The 17,028-nt window shown below is 34.6% G+C and overlaps 1 protein-coding gene across 1 annotated transcript in view; it reads right to left on the reverse strand.

Annotated features, from left to right (window-relative positions):
* Window positions 1-10,729: 10,729 nt before the first annotated feature.
* EPHA3 (EPH receptor A3) overlaps window positions 10,730-17,028 on the reverse strand; it is a 519,117-nt gene continuing 512,818 nt past the window's right edge. Inside the window, exon 17 of the mRNA XM_036757104.1 lies at window positions 10,730-11,110. Coding sequence (XP_036612999.1) covers window positions 11,005-11,110 — 106 coding nt within the window. The 3' untranslated portion in view covers window positions 10,730-11,004. The remainder of the gene's footprint in view (window positions 11,111-17,028) is intronic.

The following is a 17,028-nucleotide window of genomic DNA, read 5'->3' on the forward strand; positions in this document are numbered from 1 at the left end:
TCTTTTAAGATGGGTACCAGTATAGCATTTGAGCTGATCCTCTGTTACCTTCGCGCTCACTATGTGACTTTTGCATCGTTTTTTTCCAAGCTATTTCTTGCACACAAGTCATTGTTGGCAACACAGTGTGGTTTATTCATTACTACAATGGGTTTCAGTTCAGTTGATTGGTCACTTCCAATTCTATATAACCCCACAGACTTTGTTCATGGGGTTTTCCTGGAGAAGATGCCAGAATGGTTTGTCATTTCTTTCTTCAGCGTGTCTCCAGTTTACAAATGAGGAACTGAAGCACATAGAGATTAAGTGACTTTCCCAGGTTCATACAGCTGATAAGTGTGTAAACCCTGGTTTGAACTCAGACCTTCCTGATACTAGTCCCAGTGCTCTATCTACTTGTATCACCTAGCGGTTTTTAATACACATACATATAAATACATATGTACACATATAGGATGATAGCTATATACAATATGTATTACTTATTTGTATAGAATCCATATATATGTGTGTGTGTGTATGTCTATGTGTACATATTAATATACACATAAATGTGTGTGTATATACTCACAGTCATACATATATTCAGTTGATCCTCATTATTCACATTTTTGTGCTCTTTGGTGGTAATTTCACAATTCATAATGCCCCCTAACTGTATTGGTGAAGTGTGATCTAGTGTTCCCAAGTGCAGCAAGGCAGTGATGTGCCTTATGGAGAAAATACACATATTAGATGAGCTTCATGTGTTCAATGTTAATGAATTAACCCTAACCCTAAATGCACACCCACATTAGAGAAGGTGTTGTGCTTATGAGAAAAGCAGAATTAAGACAGGAGAAAGGAAACACAGGATGTGCAAATTTGGAGTATCCATCCCAAATGCTCTCACGGACTATTTGTGCCCAACCTGTGGTAGAACATTCCAAGCTTGTATTCATCTGATCAGCCACAGTCAAACACATTAAAACTTAACTCTAGCTTAAAAATGTCATTTTGACCCTCTTCAAGAGCTAAGGGCAACAACCAAGGAGTCAACAATATGGTACATCCAGAAAAAGAAGATGAATTTCAGCCTTCCATAGGAGAGGCTATTCCTGAAAGTGATAAAGTAAAGGTTGTGACCAGAGGCTTACAGGAACTTCATCATGTATTTCCACTAGAAGCATTTGCTTAGCATTCATTAAGGACTTGATAGAGCATGACTATCATGAATGATGAGACTTGACTGTATATATGACATATATACAGGTATACGTACAGGTATATATGTATGTGTGTGCATGTGTGTGTATAGTCGCTTAACCCTGTTAGACTCAGTTTTATCATCTGTAAAATGAACTGGAGAAGGAAATGGCAAGCTGTCCCAGTATCTTTGCAAAGAAAACTCCAAATGGAGTCATGAAGAATTAGACATGACTAAAATGACTGAATGACAACAACAACATATATACACATCAAGATATAGACACATACGTAATTTCAAAGAAGAGATTTGATTTGTTATTTCATCAGTATAGGGAGCATGCCTGATGATCAATTTCCTCTACTAGGTCGGACTGGTACCCTCTGTAAGTTATGGTTTTGGAGAGTTGTTTGGGGGCACTGAGTAATGGCCAGTGAGTGAACTTGCAGTCAACAACATTCATTTTTCTTCTGGTCCTGTTCCTTACTTCCTTTTGACTTAAAAAGCACAGTTGGTGCCTCTTCCTAGCAGTTCCCTCAGTGCCTAGAACCTCCTATCCTTAGAATAGAGTATCACCCCCGCAGCCCAGTGACAACGGAATATCCCTACCCAAGACCCACCCTATTTCTCACATTGGTGAGATGTCTTCATTTTGTTGAGGGGCTAAAGCTAACAAGTCTTCATTCTCTTACTGGCTCTGTTCCTAACTTCCTCTGGATTTCAAAACCACATCCTCCCACCCTCCACTAGGTATCTTTGTCTCCCTCCATTCCCAACCAATTCTCAGCTCCCCTTTGTGTGTTGTCTTCTCACACTGAAATGTAAGCTTCTTGAGGGAAGGGACTTTCTTCCTTTTTGGCAGTATTTGTATCAAAGCATTTATTAAGTGCTTACTATGTAACAGTTGGGGCAGCTAGGTAGCATAGTGAATAGAGTGCCGGGACTGGAGTCAATTAGACTCATTTTACTGAAGTCAAATCTGACCTCAGACACTTACTACCAGTGTGACACTGGGCAAGTCACTTAACCCTGTTTGCCTCAGTTTCCATATCTGTAAAATAAGCTGGAGAAGGAAATGGTAAGCCATTCCAGTACCTTGTCAAGAAAATCTCAAATTCAGTCAAAAAGAGCTGAACACTACTGAAATAATCATACAACAAATGTGACAGGCACTCCACTAGGTGCTGAGAATAAAAATAAAGGCAAAAACAATTTTTGTTCTCAGAGTGCTCACATTCTAATGAGTATGACAACATGGTTAAAAGGTCATCTCAGAAGAAAAGCATTAGCATTCAGCGATACCAAGAAAGGCTTCCTGAAGGTGATATTTTAGCTGAGATGCAAAGGAAGTCGGGAGGTAATTGTGAGTGAGGAGTGAAAGAATTCCAGAGATGGGGTATAGTCAGTAAAAATCTTCATAGCTGGAATACAAAGTGTCTTTTATGAGAAATATCAAAGAAGTTAGTATCATCATCTTGTAGATGTGAAGACAAAGTATAAAAAGACTGGAAAGGTACAAGAGAAGAGTTTATAAAGGGCTTTAAAAGCAAAATAGGACTTTATTTGATCCTGGAAATAATAGGGAGCCATGGTATTTAATTGAGTTCAGGGGGCAAAGGTGCCATAATAAGATACATGCTTTGGAAAGATAATTTTGATGATTCAGTGGAGGATAGGGGACAGACCTAAAATGGGAAGAGCCCTGAATCAGGTAGACCTACCAAAAGGCTTTGTAATAGTCCAGTTAGAGATGATGGGGGACTGAGCCAAGGTGGTGACAATGTCGGAGGAAAGAAAGGGCATATGCAAGAGATGTAAAGGTAGAATCTACCAGATTTGGCCACAGATGTGATGGGAGATGGTGGTGAGAAGAGGTGAAAAGTCACTAATGACACTAAGGATATAAGCTTGGGTGACTGGGGAGATGGTGGTCCTCAACAGTAATAGGGAAGTTTGGAAGATTGAGAGGGTTTTGGTGGAAATCGATTATGAATTCAGTTGTGGATATGGAATGTTTAAGATGTTTGTGGGACATCCATTTCAAGATGTCTAATAAGAGATGTGAGACTGGAGGTCAGCAGAGATATAGGGCCTGGATAAAAATATCTGAGAATCATTTGCAAAAAGATGATAATTGAATCTATGGAAGCCGATGAGATTGCTAAGAGAAGGACACTCATAAAGTCTTCCTTATTTATGATATGAATAAAGATGCAATAAAGGAGATGATGGAGGAGCAGTCCTATAGATAGGAGCAAGAACAGATAAAAGTTTCATAAAAACAGATAAGAGAGCATCTAGAAGAGGGTGATTTATATTATTAAATATTGCAGAGAATTTAAAGAAGATGAAGACTGAGAAAAAACATTAGATATAGGAATTAAAGGTCTATTGGTAACTTTGGAGAGAGCAATTTCAGTTGAATGATGAACTCAGAAAGCAGATTACAAGAAGTTAAGAAGAGAATGAGATGAAAGGAAGGAGAGGCACTGAAGATATATAGTTTAGGAAGGTGGACTTGGGAGGGTACAGGATTTCCAGTGGTTTAACAAAAAGAAAATGAAGTTGGTGATAAAATTGATGGAAACTTAGAAAAAAGTTAAGCATATAGTTGGAGGATTGATGTATTGTCTTTGCTACTGTGGAGCATATCAGGAGGCAAAAAGAAAAAGAGAGAGAGAGAGAGAGAGAGAGAGAGAGAGAGAGAGAGAGAGACTAAAGTTGTGTCAGCCATAATCCCTAATATGTACATGGAATGGCTTAGTGTAGTATGCTATTGTATACTAATGTGCTTGATTAAAGCAAAGAAAGAATAGGGGAAAAACACAAATGTTGCACCTGCAGACCAGAAATACTCTTATTTGATAAAACATATCTACATGTTCTTAGTAGCAGCATTGGACAAATTTACACAGAAAAAAATAAATAAGAATGCAGCACTGGCAAAAAAAATGAAAGTGTACCAACAAAGGCACATCAAAGTCCAAGTCATTATCTGGGGTATTTTTATGAATGGCCAGTTGCATATCTGCATAATATATAATGAGAGGAAGGTACTATTCATGTTTGGGATGTAAGTTGAACAAATATTGCTTGCAGAGATTTGTTCCATCTGTATGATTCTTCTAATCCAAACACACAGATTAAGATTCTAAAGTCATGACATCGGTTCCATAAGCTTGACATGCAAAGGACTTATTAAAGAGGCACTTGAGCAGCACAGTGGATAGAGTGCTGGACCTCAAGCCAGGAAGCTTTGAGTTTAAATAACCTCTACTGGATAATCACTCATTGGTAGATATTAGGGAATTGGTCCTGGGGGTTGTTAAAGGATGGACTGTGTTTCTTATAAGGTCCTTTCTAAATTTGAGTTGGTATTATTAAGGGATTCTGTTATTTCAATAGAATGTCTTTTTCAAAAAAATACACCTATTTGGTTAGCTGCAATGATTAAACTAACTACATAAATGATTATTAATAAATTATTATTATCTACAAGACTGCTTTATTTCTCTTGAAATTAGCAGAGATGTTTTGAAAAATAATTAAGCATTTTCAATTAGGTTGTTTTCACTTAATGTAATATCTTAATGTAATGAGATGCTATGTGAGAGGAAAGAAGAAAGCAAAAAAGGTTTATTATAACATTATTTTTATTTTAAAATAATTTTTATTTAATTCCTGTGTATGCATTATAATGCATATAATGTATTAACATACACATATAATTTATAAAAATTATGCATTTGGACTGCTTGCTAAAATTTTTTATAGAGATGTTTAAAAACAGCTGAGACCATTGGTCTATATTATTCATTTAGTAGAATTTATTGTATTTCATAAAATCATTGGCCTCTACAAAAAAGTAACTGCATGACATGTGTGTATACATGTAAAATACATAGAAGTTGTGTGACTTACTGGATACAGTGCTGGACTTAAGGTCTGAAAGAGTAAGGCTTGAATGTCCCCTTCGATAATTCCTACCTGTGTGTCCATGGGCAAGTCAATTAATCTCTCTGAGTCTCAGTGTCTTCATCTATAAAATAGAGATAATGAAGGGATGTCTTAAAGGTCAAATGAGATAATCTAGATAATCATTATCATTTATCTACCACTTTAAGTTTTACAAAATGCTTTACATAAGCTGTCTCATTTGATCCTCAAAATAACCTTAAGAGGTGAATACTATCCACAAAGCTATCCTGTGTCAAGGATTCTAACACAGTCAGTGAATAAATATTTAAGTACCTGCCATGTGCCCTAGCACAGTGCCTACAAGGTGCTAAGTGCTGGGGATACAAAGAAAATAAAAAGGCAGCTCTGACCCTAGAAGAGTTCACAACTTAGTGGGGGAGACAACATATAAACAAATACGTGCAAACCAGCTACATATATGTGTGTGTGTGTGTGTGTGTGCGCGCGCGCGCACGCGTGCGTGCATGTGTGTGTGCGTGCGTGCATATACATATAATGGAAAATAAAGAAGAGAAGGAAGGCACTAGCATTAAAAGAGGTTAGAAAAAGTTTGATGCTGAACTCAGATTTTCTTGATTACAAAGCAAGTACTCTATCCACTGCGCCACTATTTACATATTGGCTATATTTACTGTCCTCATTCTGACTTGAAAAGAATTGAATATCAATTTCAAATTTATTCTGATACTTAAATTAGTCATGTGCTATTAATGTTTTGTTTTTGTTTTTATTTTAATTTCGTTTGTATGTTGGGGGCTGAAGATTAGACTAAATTTGTATTTTCATTTGTATAGGGAAATTTCAATGAGACAACTCCTACTAGTGCTGATCAACAACTGAGCCTCTTACAACTTGCTATATTAGAGAATTACCTGGAATACTTAAAAATTAAGTGACTTGCCCAGCATCACACAGTTCATATGGGTTAGAGATTTGGATTTGAATCTGGGTCTTCCTGACTCTGAGAATGGCCTTTTATTTGCGAAAGTAAGTTTCCTCTCATTATTAATGGTGACATTTGGCAAGGTATATTAAAACTAGCCAACTGCAAAGATAAAGGTGGATATTACTACTAAAGGGCTATTTTGCTTACGACATAAATTGTAATTTGTTCCACCTTTCCTATGATTTAACATTACTTAGAAATTTCATTATTATTCAAATAAATGAAGATTCCAATTCCAATATTACAATGAACATTCCAGATTTTATAGCTGACTGAAGTTCACCTCTCCTTTCTGGTCTTTCATCCACTGCCTCCTCACCAACCTCTTCCATACTCACACCATAGACCATTCTCTGGAGAAACTTGTGACCTAGGGGTGCACTATGGTGATTGATGGCTGTCTCTCTTACAACATGCCCCTAATCATGACTTACTTCATTCCCTCTCCTTAGGGCAGCTCCCATACTACTCCTTTATTCTGCTACACCCCTTTACCCCTTAACCTCCACCTATCCTTGTCTCCAGTTCTAGAAACATGAACCTTGATCATATTTACTCTACTATAGTTCTTGAATTGGGTGAAACCAACTTTTCTCCTTTTGATCCAAATGACGATTACTATAATTTCCCAGACTAGAATGTGCCTTGCTGGCCACCACTTCCCAATGTCTTATTTCCCTACCTTACTTAAAATGTAGACTTCTTAAGGGCAGAGACTATCTTTGCTTTTTGTAGTACATAGTGAGAGTTTAATAAATGTTTTGCTCTCCCTCCTTCCCTCCCTCCTTCCCTCCCTCCTTCCCTCCTTCCTTCCTTCCTTCTTTCCTTCATTCTTTATTTCCTTGGCAGCCTTCCTTCTCCTAGAAAGGTGATGTATTAGTGATGTACATGTGGAGTATGAACCTTTCCTTATATGCTTGCATGTAAAGTTATCATTTGAAATTCAGTTGGTTTTTCTTGTAAATTATATACTTGGTGAGATCAATAACAGCCTTAGACAGAACATATGTATGTGTGTATGTGTGTGTGTATATACACACACCATGGAATTTTTCTTCTTTAACATATTCAGATTTCTCAATTTGAGTGATTATGGAAGGAGGTTTATTTAATAGGAAAAGTCAAAAATTTTCATGATGCAGTATTAATATTCTAATTTATACAAGAAGATATGTGTTATTTTGGAATTAACTAAGAAACATACCATGTCACTTATGAATACTTGGAGGCATCCTATTAGCTTTTCATAGCATGTAATAGACACTCTCAAATTAGTTCTTCATCTCCATTATAGGGCTTGTGAATCAGATGTAGCTTTTGTGTCATTTTTAGCATTAAAATGTTTTACCTATCTCATACACACAAATTTATAGGCCAAGAGAACCTAATCACATGATCACAGCTACCTTCATAGAGTTAGGTGTGATGCTAGCAGGATCAATTAGTCCCTGTAACTAAAGCAGATGGCTTGTGATTAAATTTATGTGGACCAAATGTATATGGATATCTGAGTATGCGGCCCAGTGTTGTAAAGTACGACTAGTGCTACACTAGTTCTTTTCACAATTATTTCATATGATTGAGACTTTTAAGAGCAAGCAGATTATTGAATTCTAAGGTATTTATTGTTCAGTTGTATCCAATTCTTCATGACCATGTTTGGTGTTTTCTTGGCAAAGATACTGAAGTTGCTTGCCATTTGCTTCTCTAGCTCATTTTACTGATGAGGAAATAGAGGCAAACAGGGTTAAGTGACTCACCCTGGGTCCCACAGCTAGTAAGTGTCTGAAGGCATATTTTGATCTCATACACAGCTACATACACATACACAGATACATATGTGTATGTGTATATATATATATATATATATATGTGTGTGTGTGTGTGTGTGTGTATACACATATATCTTAAATTAGATCATGAAAGGAATCACTTCCATATTACAATGTTTAAAAAATACTTTCATTATGTTTATTATAAAAATATAAATGTTTCCACTACAAATAATTTTACATTAGTAAGAGGCCATCTACAGTTGCACAACATAAAACTAATTGAGTAATGCTTTGCAAATACAAGTTAAAGTAAATACATATTGCCAATCAAAACACATTTATACATTACTTATTGAATGCTAAAGACAGCACAAACTAGGTATGTTAACAGAAATAAATAATATATGTAAATTATATTTAAGATATAAAAAACATAATATGGTACATAATTTTGTGAATGGGTTTCTTGTTTCATGTTTACTGGAAATCAATGCAGTTGTGTACAAGGAGATGGCCATAAGCATTCTAGTTCCTCTACTCCACAGTTAAGAATAGTACATTGGTATGTTTACATATGTACAAGGAAAAATTGTGTAGAGTAATTTCATAAGAGGTCACTTACAAATAAAATGTAGAAAGGAAGAGGAAGATTTTGTGTAAACAATTCCTACTTACAATTGGAAACCAAAGTCCACATTAATGAAATTAAACAACCAAACTCCAATTTTCTGAAATTCCATGAAATGAGTCTTTTTAAAAAATATGCCCATAACAAGCTCTAAGAAAGGAAATCCGAGATAAGGAATATGAAGTTGGGTATAGGTTTAGAACTCAAATACTTATCTGATCATAGAAACTGCTTTCTTCCTCTTTCCAAATACCTACAAAGGCAATATTCCTATATATAGTTCCTCTTCCCAATAACTTTAAAGATTTAAGGTAATGAGCTTAATTTAATGTTTTCAAGGGATGGTGAGGAGCAATTGTTATATGCACTCTTCCATCTAATAAAGCATTCTAATAAATTTAATTACAAGCAACATTAACTGAGTATTAATCTCAAAGCTGAAATAGTGGTAAATTGACCCAGCTCACACCAAAGGTAACACAAGTCAGCATTTGTGAATTTTAATCTAGGATTGTTTCTTGTATGACATCAGTAAATTTCCATTCTGTGTGACATTGTAACAAAGAACAACATTGTTTTTGTTGTTGTTTAGGGGGCATGGGTGTTTGTGTGCATTTTACTTATTGTGGAATAAGTGCTTCCTTTAACCTTGACATGTTTAATATTTGAAGTTTAAAGCAATTTTGAAAGATCGCAGATAGTGATGTCATCTTTCAGGATACAGTATTAGTATTCTGCCAGGTACATGTTTTCAAACATCTCTGAGCACATTCATAGTCACCTTTTGTTGCAAATCTTAACTCCTGCAAAGAGTGGTTATGCTTAATTCTCTGTGGATTTTGAGCCATTGGATAGACGGATGACAGAGATTTAGATGTTGCTCTACTAAAACGTTTTTAAAAAGCTTCATTCAAGCTTGCAATTTAATGTGGACCTTGCTTACAGCTTATCAACATAACCACAGGGTTATACCTTTATTGTAGTATTTCACAGTGATGTCAACACTGATGAATTCATTGACATGAAAGCAAAGTGAAATCTATTTGCTTGTTAGTATTATTTACTACCAACAGACTTATAAACTGAAGCTGTGAGAGTAAATGACCTTTCCAAAGTTGGGATATTTTTGTCCAACACGTTAGCCCACTGGTTTGTCACCCTAATCCTGCATATGAGAAAGGTGTATTATTAGGGAAGAAAGGTTGCAAGTCATTATCATTATGCAATGGTCTATTTATGGACATAAAGACATTGTCTTATAATTTGCAGATGGATCTTATGTACCAGTTGGGAATTTAATTCCACTTCATTCCAACATTGCCAATGTCTACCCAGAGAATATGGAGTCAGGGATAGTAGCTTTACCAATTAAGAGAGTCATAGGTCAGTGTTATTTAGTAGGAAATATATATATATATATATATATATACATACATACATATATATACACATACATACATATATATGTATGTATGTATATATATATATATATATGTATATACATATATATATATATATATATATAGTCACAAGTCTGTATAATACACTAAGCCAGGAGCTTAATACATCTCATTAATAAATTGAGAGACGAAATGGTTGAACTCTAAGGGCTTATTTTAATTCACGAATTGGAAAATAATTTTTATTTTTCCTTCTTAGATAAAGACATAGACATATTCATAAAGAAGAGGAGTGGATGTTCCATAAATTTAGAAACTAACTCATGGTACTATATGCCTAGCTAATTATGTTCCCTAATATTGACTTTTTGAGGAAGCATTTGGCACTTGGCAGTAACAATCCCAAATTTAAACATCAAAGCATAAATATAAAACAACAAAAATGTAAAAGAAAATAATCTTTTTTCCAAAAATTAAGACACTTTTTCATGAACATACTTCAGAAATCTAACATAAGGCCAAGAAAACATTTGTAAACTATTACTTAAAACCACTATAAGCTTTATTTCCATAGTTTAACAGATGAAAGAGAATTATTATTAAAACGGCAGGATAGTCGATATGATTAGGTTGAGGTATAAAGTCCTCTATTTTGCTTGTTTTTAAGGAAACAAAATACCTGTTACAGATCTCCTTTGTGTATAAAAATACTGTAAGTCTTTTTTCTTCAATTTGGGCTGCTGTTATCAAACAGAGTCCACGTGTCCACTAGAATTTTCACCTGTATATCTTTTACGGTACTCAGTTTATGTTCAATGGCTCCTTGTTCACAATTTTGTTCTGAAAGACTTAAATGAATAATTTTGAATGTAATCATTCATTTACTATAAGAGGGGAAATCATCCATCCAACCATCCACCAACTGATAAAAAAGTATCACTCCGATTTTAAGGCATTTTTTACTCATATTTGAGTGTCTTTGCGGGCATGGAACTTGCAACAATATTCTCAATGCTGAAATATGCTAACTCCAAATGTCACTGCACCTTTGGCAGCAACTAGTTTTGTCAAGGTCTCATCAATTTGCTGTTCTACACAGGAACAGGACCATTCTTGGTATGTGTTTCTAGAGCTTTAATACTACTGATGATCTTCTTCTGTGGCCCAACAACGGTGACACCAACCTTCTTCATGTCACTGTAAGAAAGGCAACAGATCCAGTGAGTTTTTTGAATGTGTATTAATGTACACAGACATACTCCCCCAAGGCTCCCCCCGCCAAATCAACATGGTAATGGTTGTAGTGGTCAGAATGCTGGACTTGGAATCAGACAGGTCTCAGTTCAAATTCTGCCTTTTATATTCACTAGCTAAGTAACTGGGGAAATCATCTGTAAAATGGGGTTATAATAGCAAATACCTCTCAGGGTTGCTGTGAGTTCTAAAGGAGATAATATGTGTAAAGCATTCCACAAATTTTAAATTGTTGTGTAAATGTCAGCTCCTAATCCTACTAGCATTTTTAAAAATTACTAATTCAAAATAGTGCTGATCTAAACAAGTCATCCTCTTGAATGGTGCAATAATATATAGCCGTACCAATACGTGACATCCCTGGTATATTTCCATTTTCCAGTCATCTTCAGTCAAACTTTTAGCATTGTCAGGTGTCTTATAAATCATAACTCAAACAATTTGTATGACTAATTAAATTTGTGCTCACAAAAATACTTTAATCAACTGATATATTCTGTGTTTGATCAAATATCATACTTTATGAATGTTTACATTAGCCAAGAAATTCCATCTTGAGTAAGAAATTGGTCAATATAACTAAACCTAGCTATTCATGTAAATCAGCAATACCAAAGAAGGAATGTTTTACAAATACTAAACTCCAGAGCAGAGTAACATAGTTCAAACACTTCTGAGTGGCTTGATAACACATCACAAATTCATAAATTCATCTAAGCCCATTCTGATTTGCATAACTAGCTTGTGTCTGTTATTGAAGATTTCCACTATTATTGAAGTTCACCATTAATCTTCCCTCTTGTTTCAGGTAAAGAAACGATATGTCCTTGTATTATAGCACCCACTTTTCTGAGGCATTAGCCTCAACTCTCAATTGGGTAGGGTCCTATAAAGTAGAGTACTACTTCTTCCATTGGGATTCTATGTATGATTTTGAGGGATTGGGCCTGAGGGATATCAGTATTGCTGCTTATAAGATACCATCTTGTGTGTTCCCCATGTTAATTAGTTAACATCTGTCCAGTATCAACGAATTATTGATATCAATTTTTGCAAAACGATATTACTGAAAACGTGTCACAATAATAGGTGTTATAAAACAGTGCTCTCCTCCCCTAAATGAGGGGTTTGCTGTCCCCTTCCACAGAGAAGGTACTTGGGGAGAAATTTAGAAAGGACTAATTTGGTTTAACCAAAGGTTAAATACTTCCTCCTTTTACAAAGTCCTCATAAAGTTCCCTGGAGGCATAGATCTCTGATGGGCTCCAAGGGTCAGTAAGCCTTTGCAAAATCCATAACTGGATTTGCATTCTATAATTCCCCACTGAGAAAGAGGTCATGTTCTTTGAAGATGTTTTTCTTTGGTATGTCTAATTTTGTCCCTTTGATCTTCCGGCCAGATACATTATTTGTTAGTGGATCAGCATCTCTAACAACATAGTTAATGGAGAGAAGAGAAGCATTGCACCCCACTTTCTGCTTCCTGGTACATGTGTAAAGGACCTCAAACCACCCCTACTTAGCTACTTTCTCCTGAAATCCCTTCTGTAACACACCTGAAGGCTGTCTAATCCAAATAATTTCCTGTGTAGTGTCATCTGATTTTATCCAATGGCTAATAATAAAACTTCCATCTTTAAGAAGAACTTGGTCAACTTAATTTGCACCATGGTTGACTAATTGATTTTGTAACTCAATCAAAAAAGTCTGAGTATACCTTTTTACCTGAGGAAGGTATCAGAGCACAGGGGATCTTGGTAAGTACAATCATTGGAGTTGGGGGATGTTTTACAATGGAATGTAGAAAAAAGTTCATTATTTTAGATCAAGTTATCTAAAATGTATAAAATACTTTATATTCCTTAAAATGATATATTTGTTATGTATTTATTTATTATCATTATTTGAAATAATCTTCTTGGTCATGTTTAGCACTGATTGGTTTTTGTTTTGTTTTGTTCTGGTGATATACTAATATTACATATCTATGAAGAATAGGAACATCACCTAACTTGTCCAAGGTCACACAGGCAGTAAGCACTAGAAATAAGATTTGAACTCAGGTGAATCTAGACTCTGTGCTCTTTTCTCTGTACCATATTGAATCCTTTATACTGGAATCTATCTTAAAAATTGTAAGAGGTATAACTATAAAATGAGGTCAGTCTTTTATGCCACTGCCTGAATGAGTCTTGTTTAAAAGTCACTCTGTTTAGTTTGGATTGCATTTTCCTAGGTGGCCCAAGTAAAGCTGACTCTTTATGTTTTTTTTAGAGTTTATCCTCTAGTTTCTCTTTTGGCTTGTCATAACACTATCCAGAAGAATTTAGTTTCATGTGTAACTTTGTAGATTGTAATCTGTATACCTTCTTCCAAATAATTTATTTTAAAAGCTAAATGTATGCCCCTGCATTCCCCTAGGAGTGTAGCACTTCTTTATTATTTCCTTTCAAAGAAGTATCCATTTCCTGTATCCTTTGTGGTTTATGCTTTTCATTTTCCTGTTTATGATTAGTGCTCCCTGGTTACCATGATAAGTAACTAGATTTTCCCTTTATTTATCTGTATTCCTTTTTCCCCCAACTTAATAGTATTTCATATTTTTGTTATTAGAGGTAAGTATAGTTTTCAGTATCCGTTTTTATAAGATTTGGAGTTCTGAATATTTCTCCCTCTCTCCCTCTCCTCTCCCTGCCCCAAGACAAAAGAAACCTGATATAGGTTATACATGTACAATCAGATTAAACATATTTCCACATTAGTCATGTTTTAAAGAAGAATCAAAACAAAAGGGAAAAATAATTAGAAAGAAAAAACTGAACAAAACTAAAAGAGAAAATATTATACTTTGATCTGCATTCAGACTTATGGTTCTTTCTCCAGATGTCATAGTGTTTTCCATCATGAGACTTTTGGTATTGTCTTAGCTCATTGAATTGCTGAGAAGAGCTAAGTCTGTCAGAGTCGGTCATCACACAATGTTGCTGTCACTTTGTATAATATTCTCCTGGTTCTGCTCATTTCACTCAGCATCGGTTCATGCAAATCTTTCCAGGTTTTTCTCAATTGCAACTGCTCATCATTTCTTATAGCACAATAGTATTCCATTACATTCATATACCACCACTTGTTCAGCCATTCTTCAATATATGGGCATCCCCTCAATTTCCAAATTTTGGCTATCCATCACAAAAAGAACTGCTATAAATATTTTTGTACATGTGGGCCCTTTTTGCTTTCTCATAATTTCTTTGGGTTACACACCTAGTAGTGTTGTTGCTGGATCAAAGTTTTATAGAACTTTGTGTATAGTTCCAAATTGCTCTCCAGAATGGTTGGATCAGTTCACAACTGACTCATAATACTGTACTAGTGTCCAATTTTCCATATCTTCCCCAAAATTTATCACTTTAGTTTTTCATCATATTACCTAATCTGATAGGTGTGAGGTGATAATTCAGAGTTGTTTTAATTTGCATTTCTCTAATCAAAAGTGATTTTGAGCATTTTTTTCAAGACTATAGATAACTTTACTTTCTTCCTCTGAAAACTGCCTGTTCACAACCTTGACCATATATCAATTGGGGAATGATTTGCATTCTTATAAATTTGACTCAGTTCTCTACAAAATTTAGAAGTGAGGCCTTTATCAGAGACATTGGCTGTAAAAATTGTTTCCCAGCTTTCTGCGTCCCTTCTAATCTTGGCTGCATGGGCTTTGTATGTGCAAAACCTTTTTAATTAAATGTAATCAAAATTAACCACTTTGCATTTCATATTCTTCTCCATATCTTGTTCAGTCATAAATTCTTCCCTTCTCCTTAAAGCTGACAGGCAAACTATTCCTTGCTCTCCTAATTTGGTTATGTTATCACCTTTTTTGTCTAAATCACGTATACATTTTGACCTTATCTTGGTATATAGTCTAAGATGATAGTCTAGCCCTAATTTCTGCCATACTATTCTCTAGTTTTCCCAGCAGTTTTTGTCAAATAATGAGTTCTTAACCCAGAAGCTGGAGTCTTTGGGTTTATCAAACAGTAAATTACTATAGTCATTTACCATTGTGTCTTGCTTACATAACCTACTCCACTGATCCACCACTCGTTTTTCTTAGCCAGTACCAAGTAGTTTTGACTATTGCTACTGGTACAGTTAGGCCACCTCCCCTTGAATTTCTTTTCACTAATTCCCTTGATATTCTGAATCTTCTGTTCTTCCAGATGCATTTTGTCGTTATTTTTCTAGCTCTGTAAAATAATTTTTGGTAGTCTGATTGGTATGGCATTGAGTAAGTAAATTAATTTTAGTGGAGCTGTCATTTTTATTATACTAGTTGATTCTACCCATGAGCAACTGACATTTTCCCAATTATTTCGGACATTGTGTGAAAAGTGTTTTGTAATTGTGTTCATATAACAGTTCCTCAGTTTGAATTGGCAGGTAGACTATCAGTTATTTTAGATGCAATTTCTCTTTCTCTCTCTTGCTGTTGGCCTTTGTTCATGATATACAGAAATGACAATTACTTATATGAGTTTATTTTATATCCTACAACTTTGTTACAGTTGTTAAGTATTTCAAGTAGTTTTTTAGTTGACTCTCTAGGATTCTCCAGGTATAGTATCATATCATTTTAAAAGAGTCATAGCTCTGTTACCTTCAATTCTTTTTCTAATTCCATCAATTTGTTTTTCTTCCCTTATTGATAAATAAGAGGCAAAGCTAACATTTCTGATATTTTAATACTGAATAACAGTGGTGACAATGGACATCCTTGTTTCACCCCTGATCTTACTGGGAATGCTTTTAGTTTATCCCCATTATATACAATTTGTTGATGGTTACTAATAGATGCTAATTATCATTTTAAGGAAGACTCCACTTATTCCAATGCTCTCTAGTGCTTTTAATAGGAATGGGTGCTGTATTTTGTTAAAAGCTTTTCTCGCATCTGTTGAGATAACCATATGATTTCTGTTAATTTTGTTATTCATATGGTCAATTATGCTGATAAATTTTCCAGATGTTCAACTAGCTCTGCATTCCTGCTATAAATTTCACTTGGTCATATTGTATTATCCTCATGATAAGTTTCTGTAATCACTTTGTTAATATTTTATTTAAAATTTTAGCATCTATATTCATTAGGGAAATTGGTCTATAATTTTCTTTCTCTGTTTTGGCTCTTCCTGGTTTAGGTATCAGCACCATATTTATATCATAAAAAAGAATTTGGTAGGACTCCTTTTTAACTTATTTTGCCAAATAATTTGTATAGTATTGGAATGAGTTGTTCTTTCAATGTTTGGTACAATTAACTTGTAAATCCATCTGGCGCTGGAGATTATTTCTTAGAAAGTTCACTGAGGACTTGTTCAATTTCATTTTTTTCTGAAATGGGGATATTTAAATATTTTATTTGTAAATATTCATCCATTTCACTAAGATCATTGGCAAAATAGCTCCTAAGTATTGCTTTAATTTCCACATCAAAGGTGGTGAATTCACTCTTTTCATTTTTGATATTGGTAATTTGCTTTTCCTTTTTTTAAATAAAATTACCTAAGGTTTATCTATTTTATTATTTTACCATAAAATTACCTTTTTATTTATTTATTCAATAGTTTTCTTGCTTTAAATTCTATTAATCTCTGATTTTCAGAATGTCTAATTTGGTGTTTAATTAGGGATCTTTAATTTGTTCCTTTTCTAGCTTTTTCAGCTGCATGCCCAATTCATTGATTTTGTCATTCTCTATTTTATTCATGCAAGCATTTAGAGATATAAAATTTCCCCTAAATACTGCTTTCACTGCATCCCATAAGTTTTGGTATGTTGTCTCATTATTGCCTTTTTCT

This window comes from Trichosurus vulpecula, chromosome 4 (genome assembly GCF_011100635.1).
Source record: "Trichosurus vulpecula isolate mTriVul1 chromosome 4, mTriVul1.pri, whole genome shotgun sequence".
Classification (NCBI taxonomy): Eukaryota; Metazoa; Chordata; class Mammalia; order Diprotodontia; family Phalangeridae; genus Trichosurus; species Trichosurus vulpecula.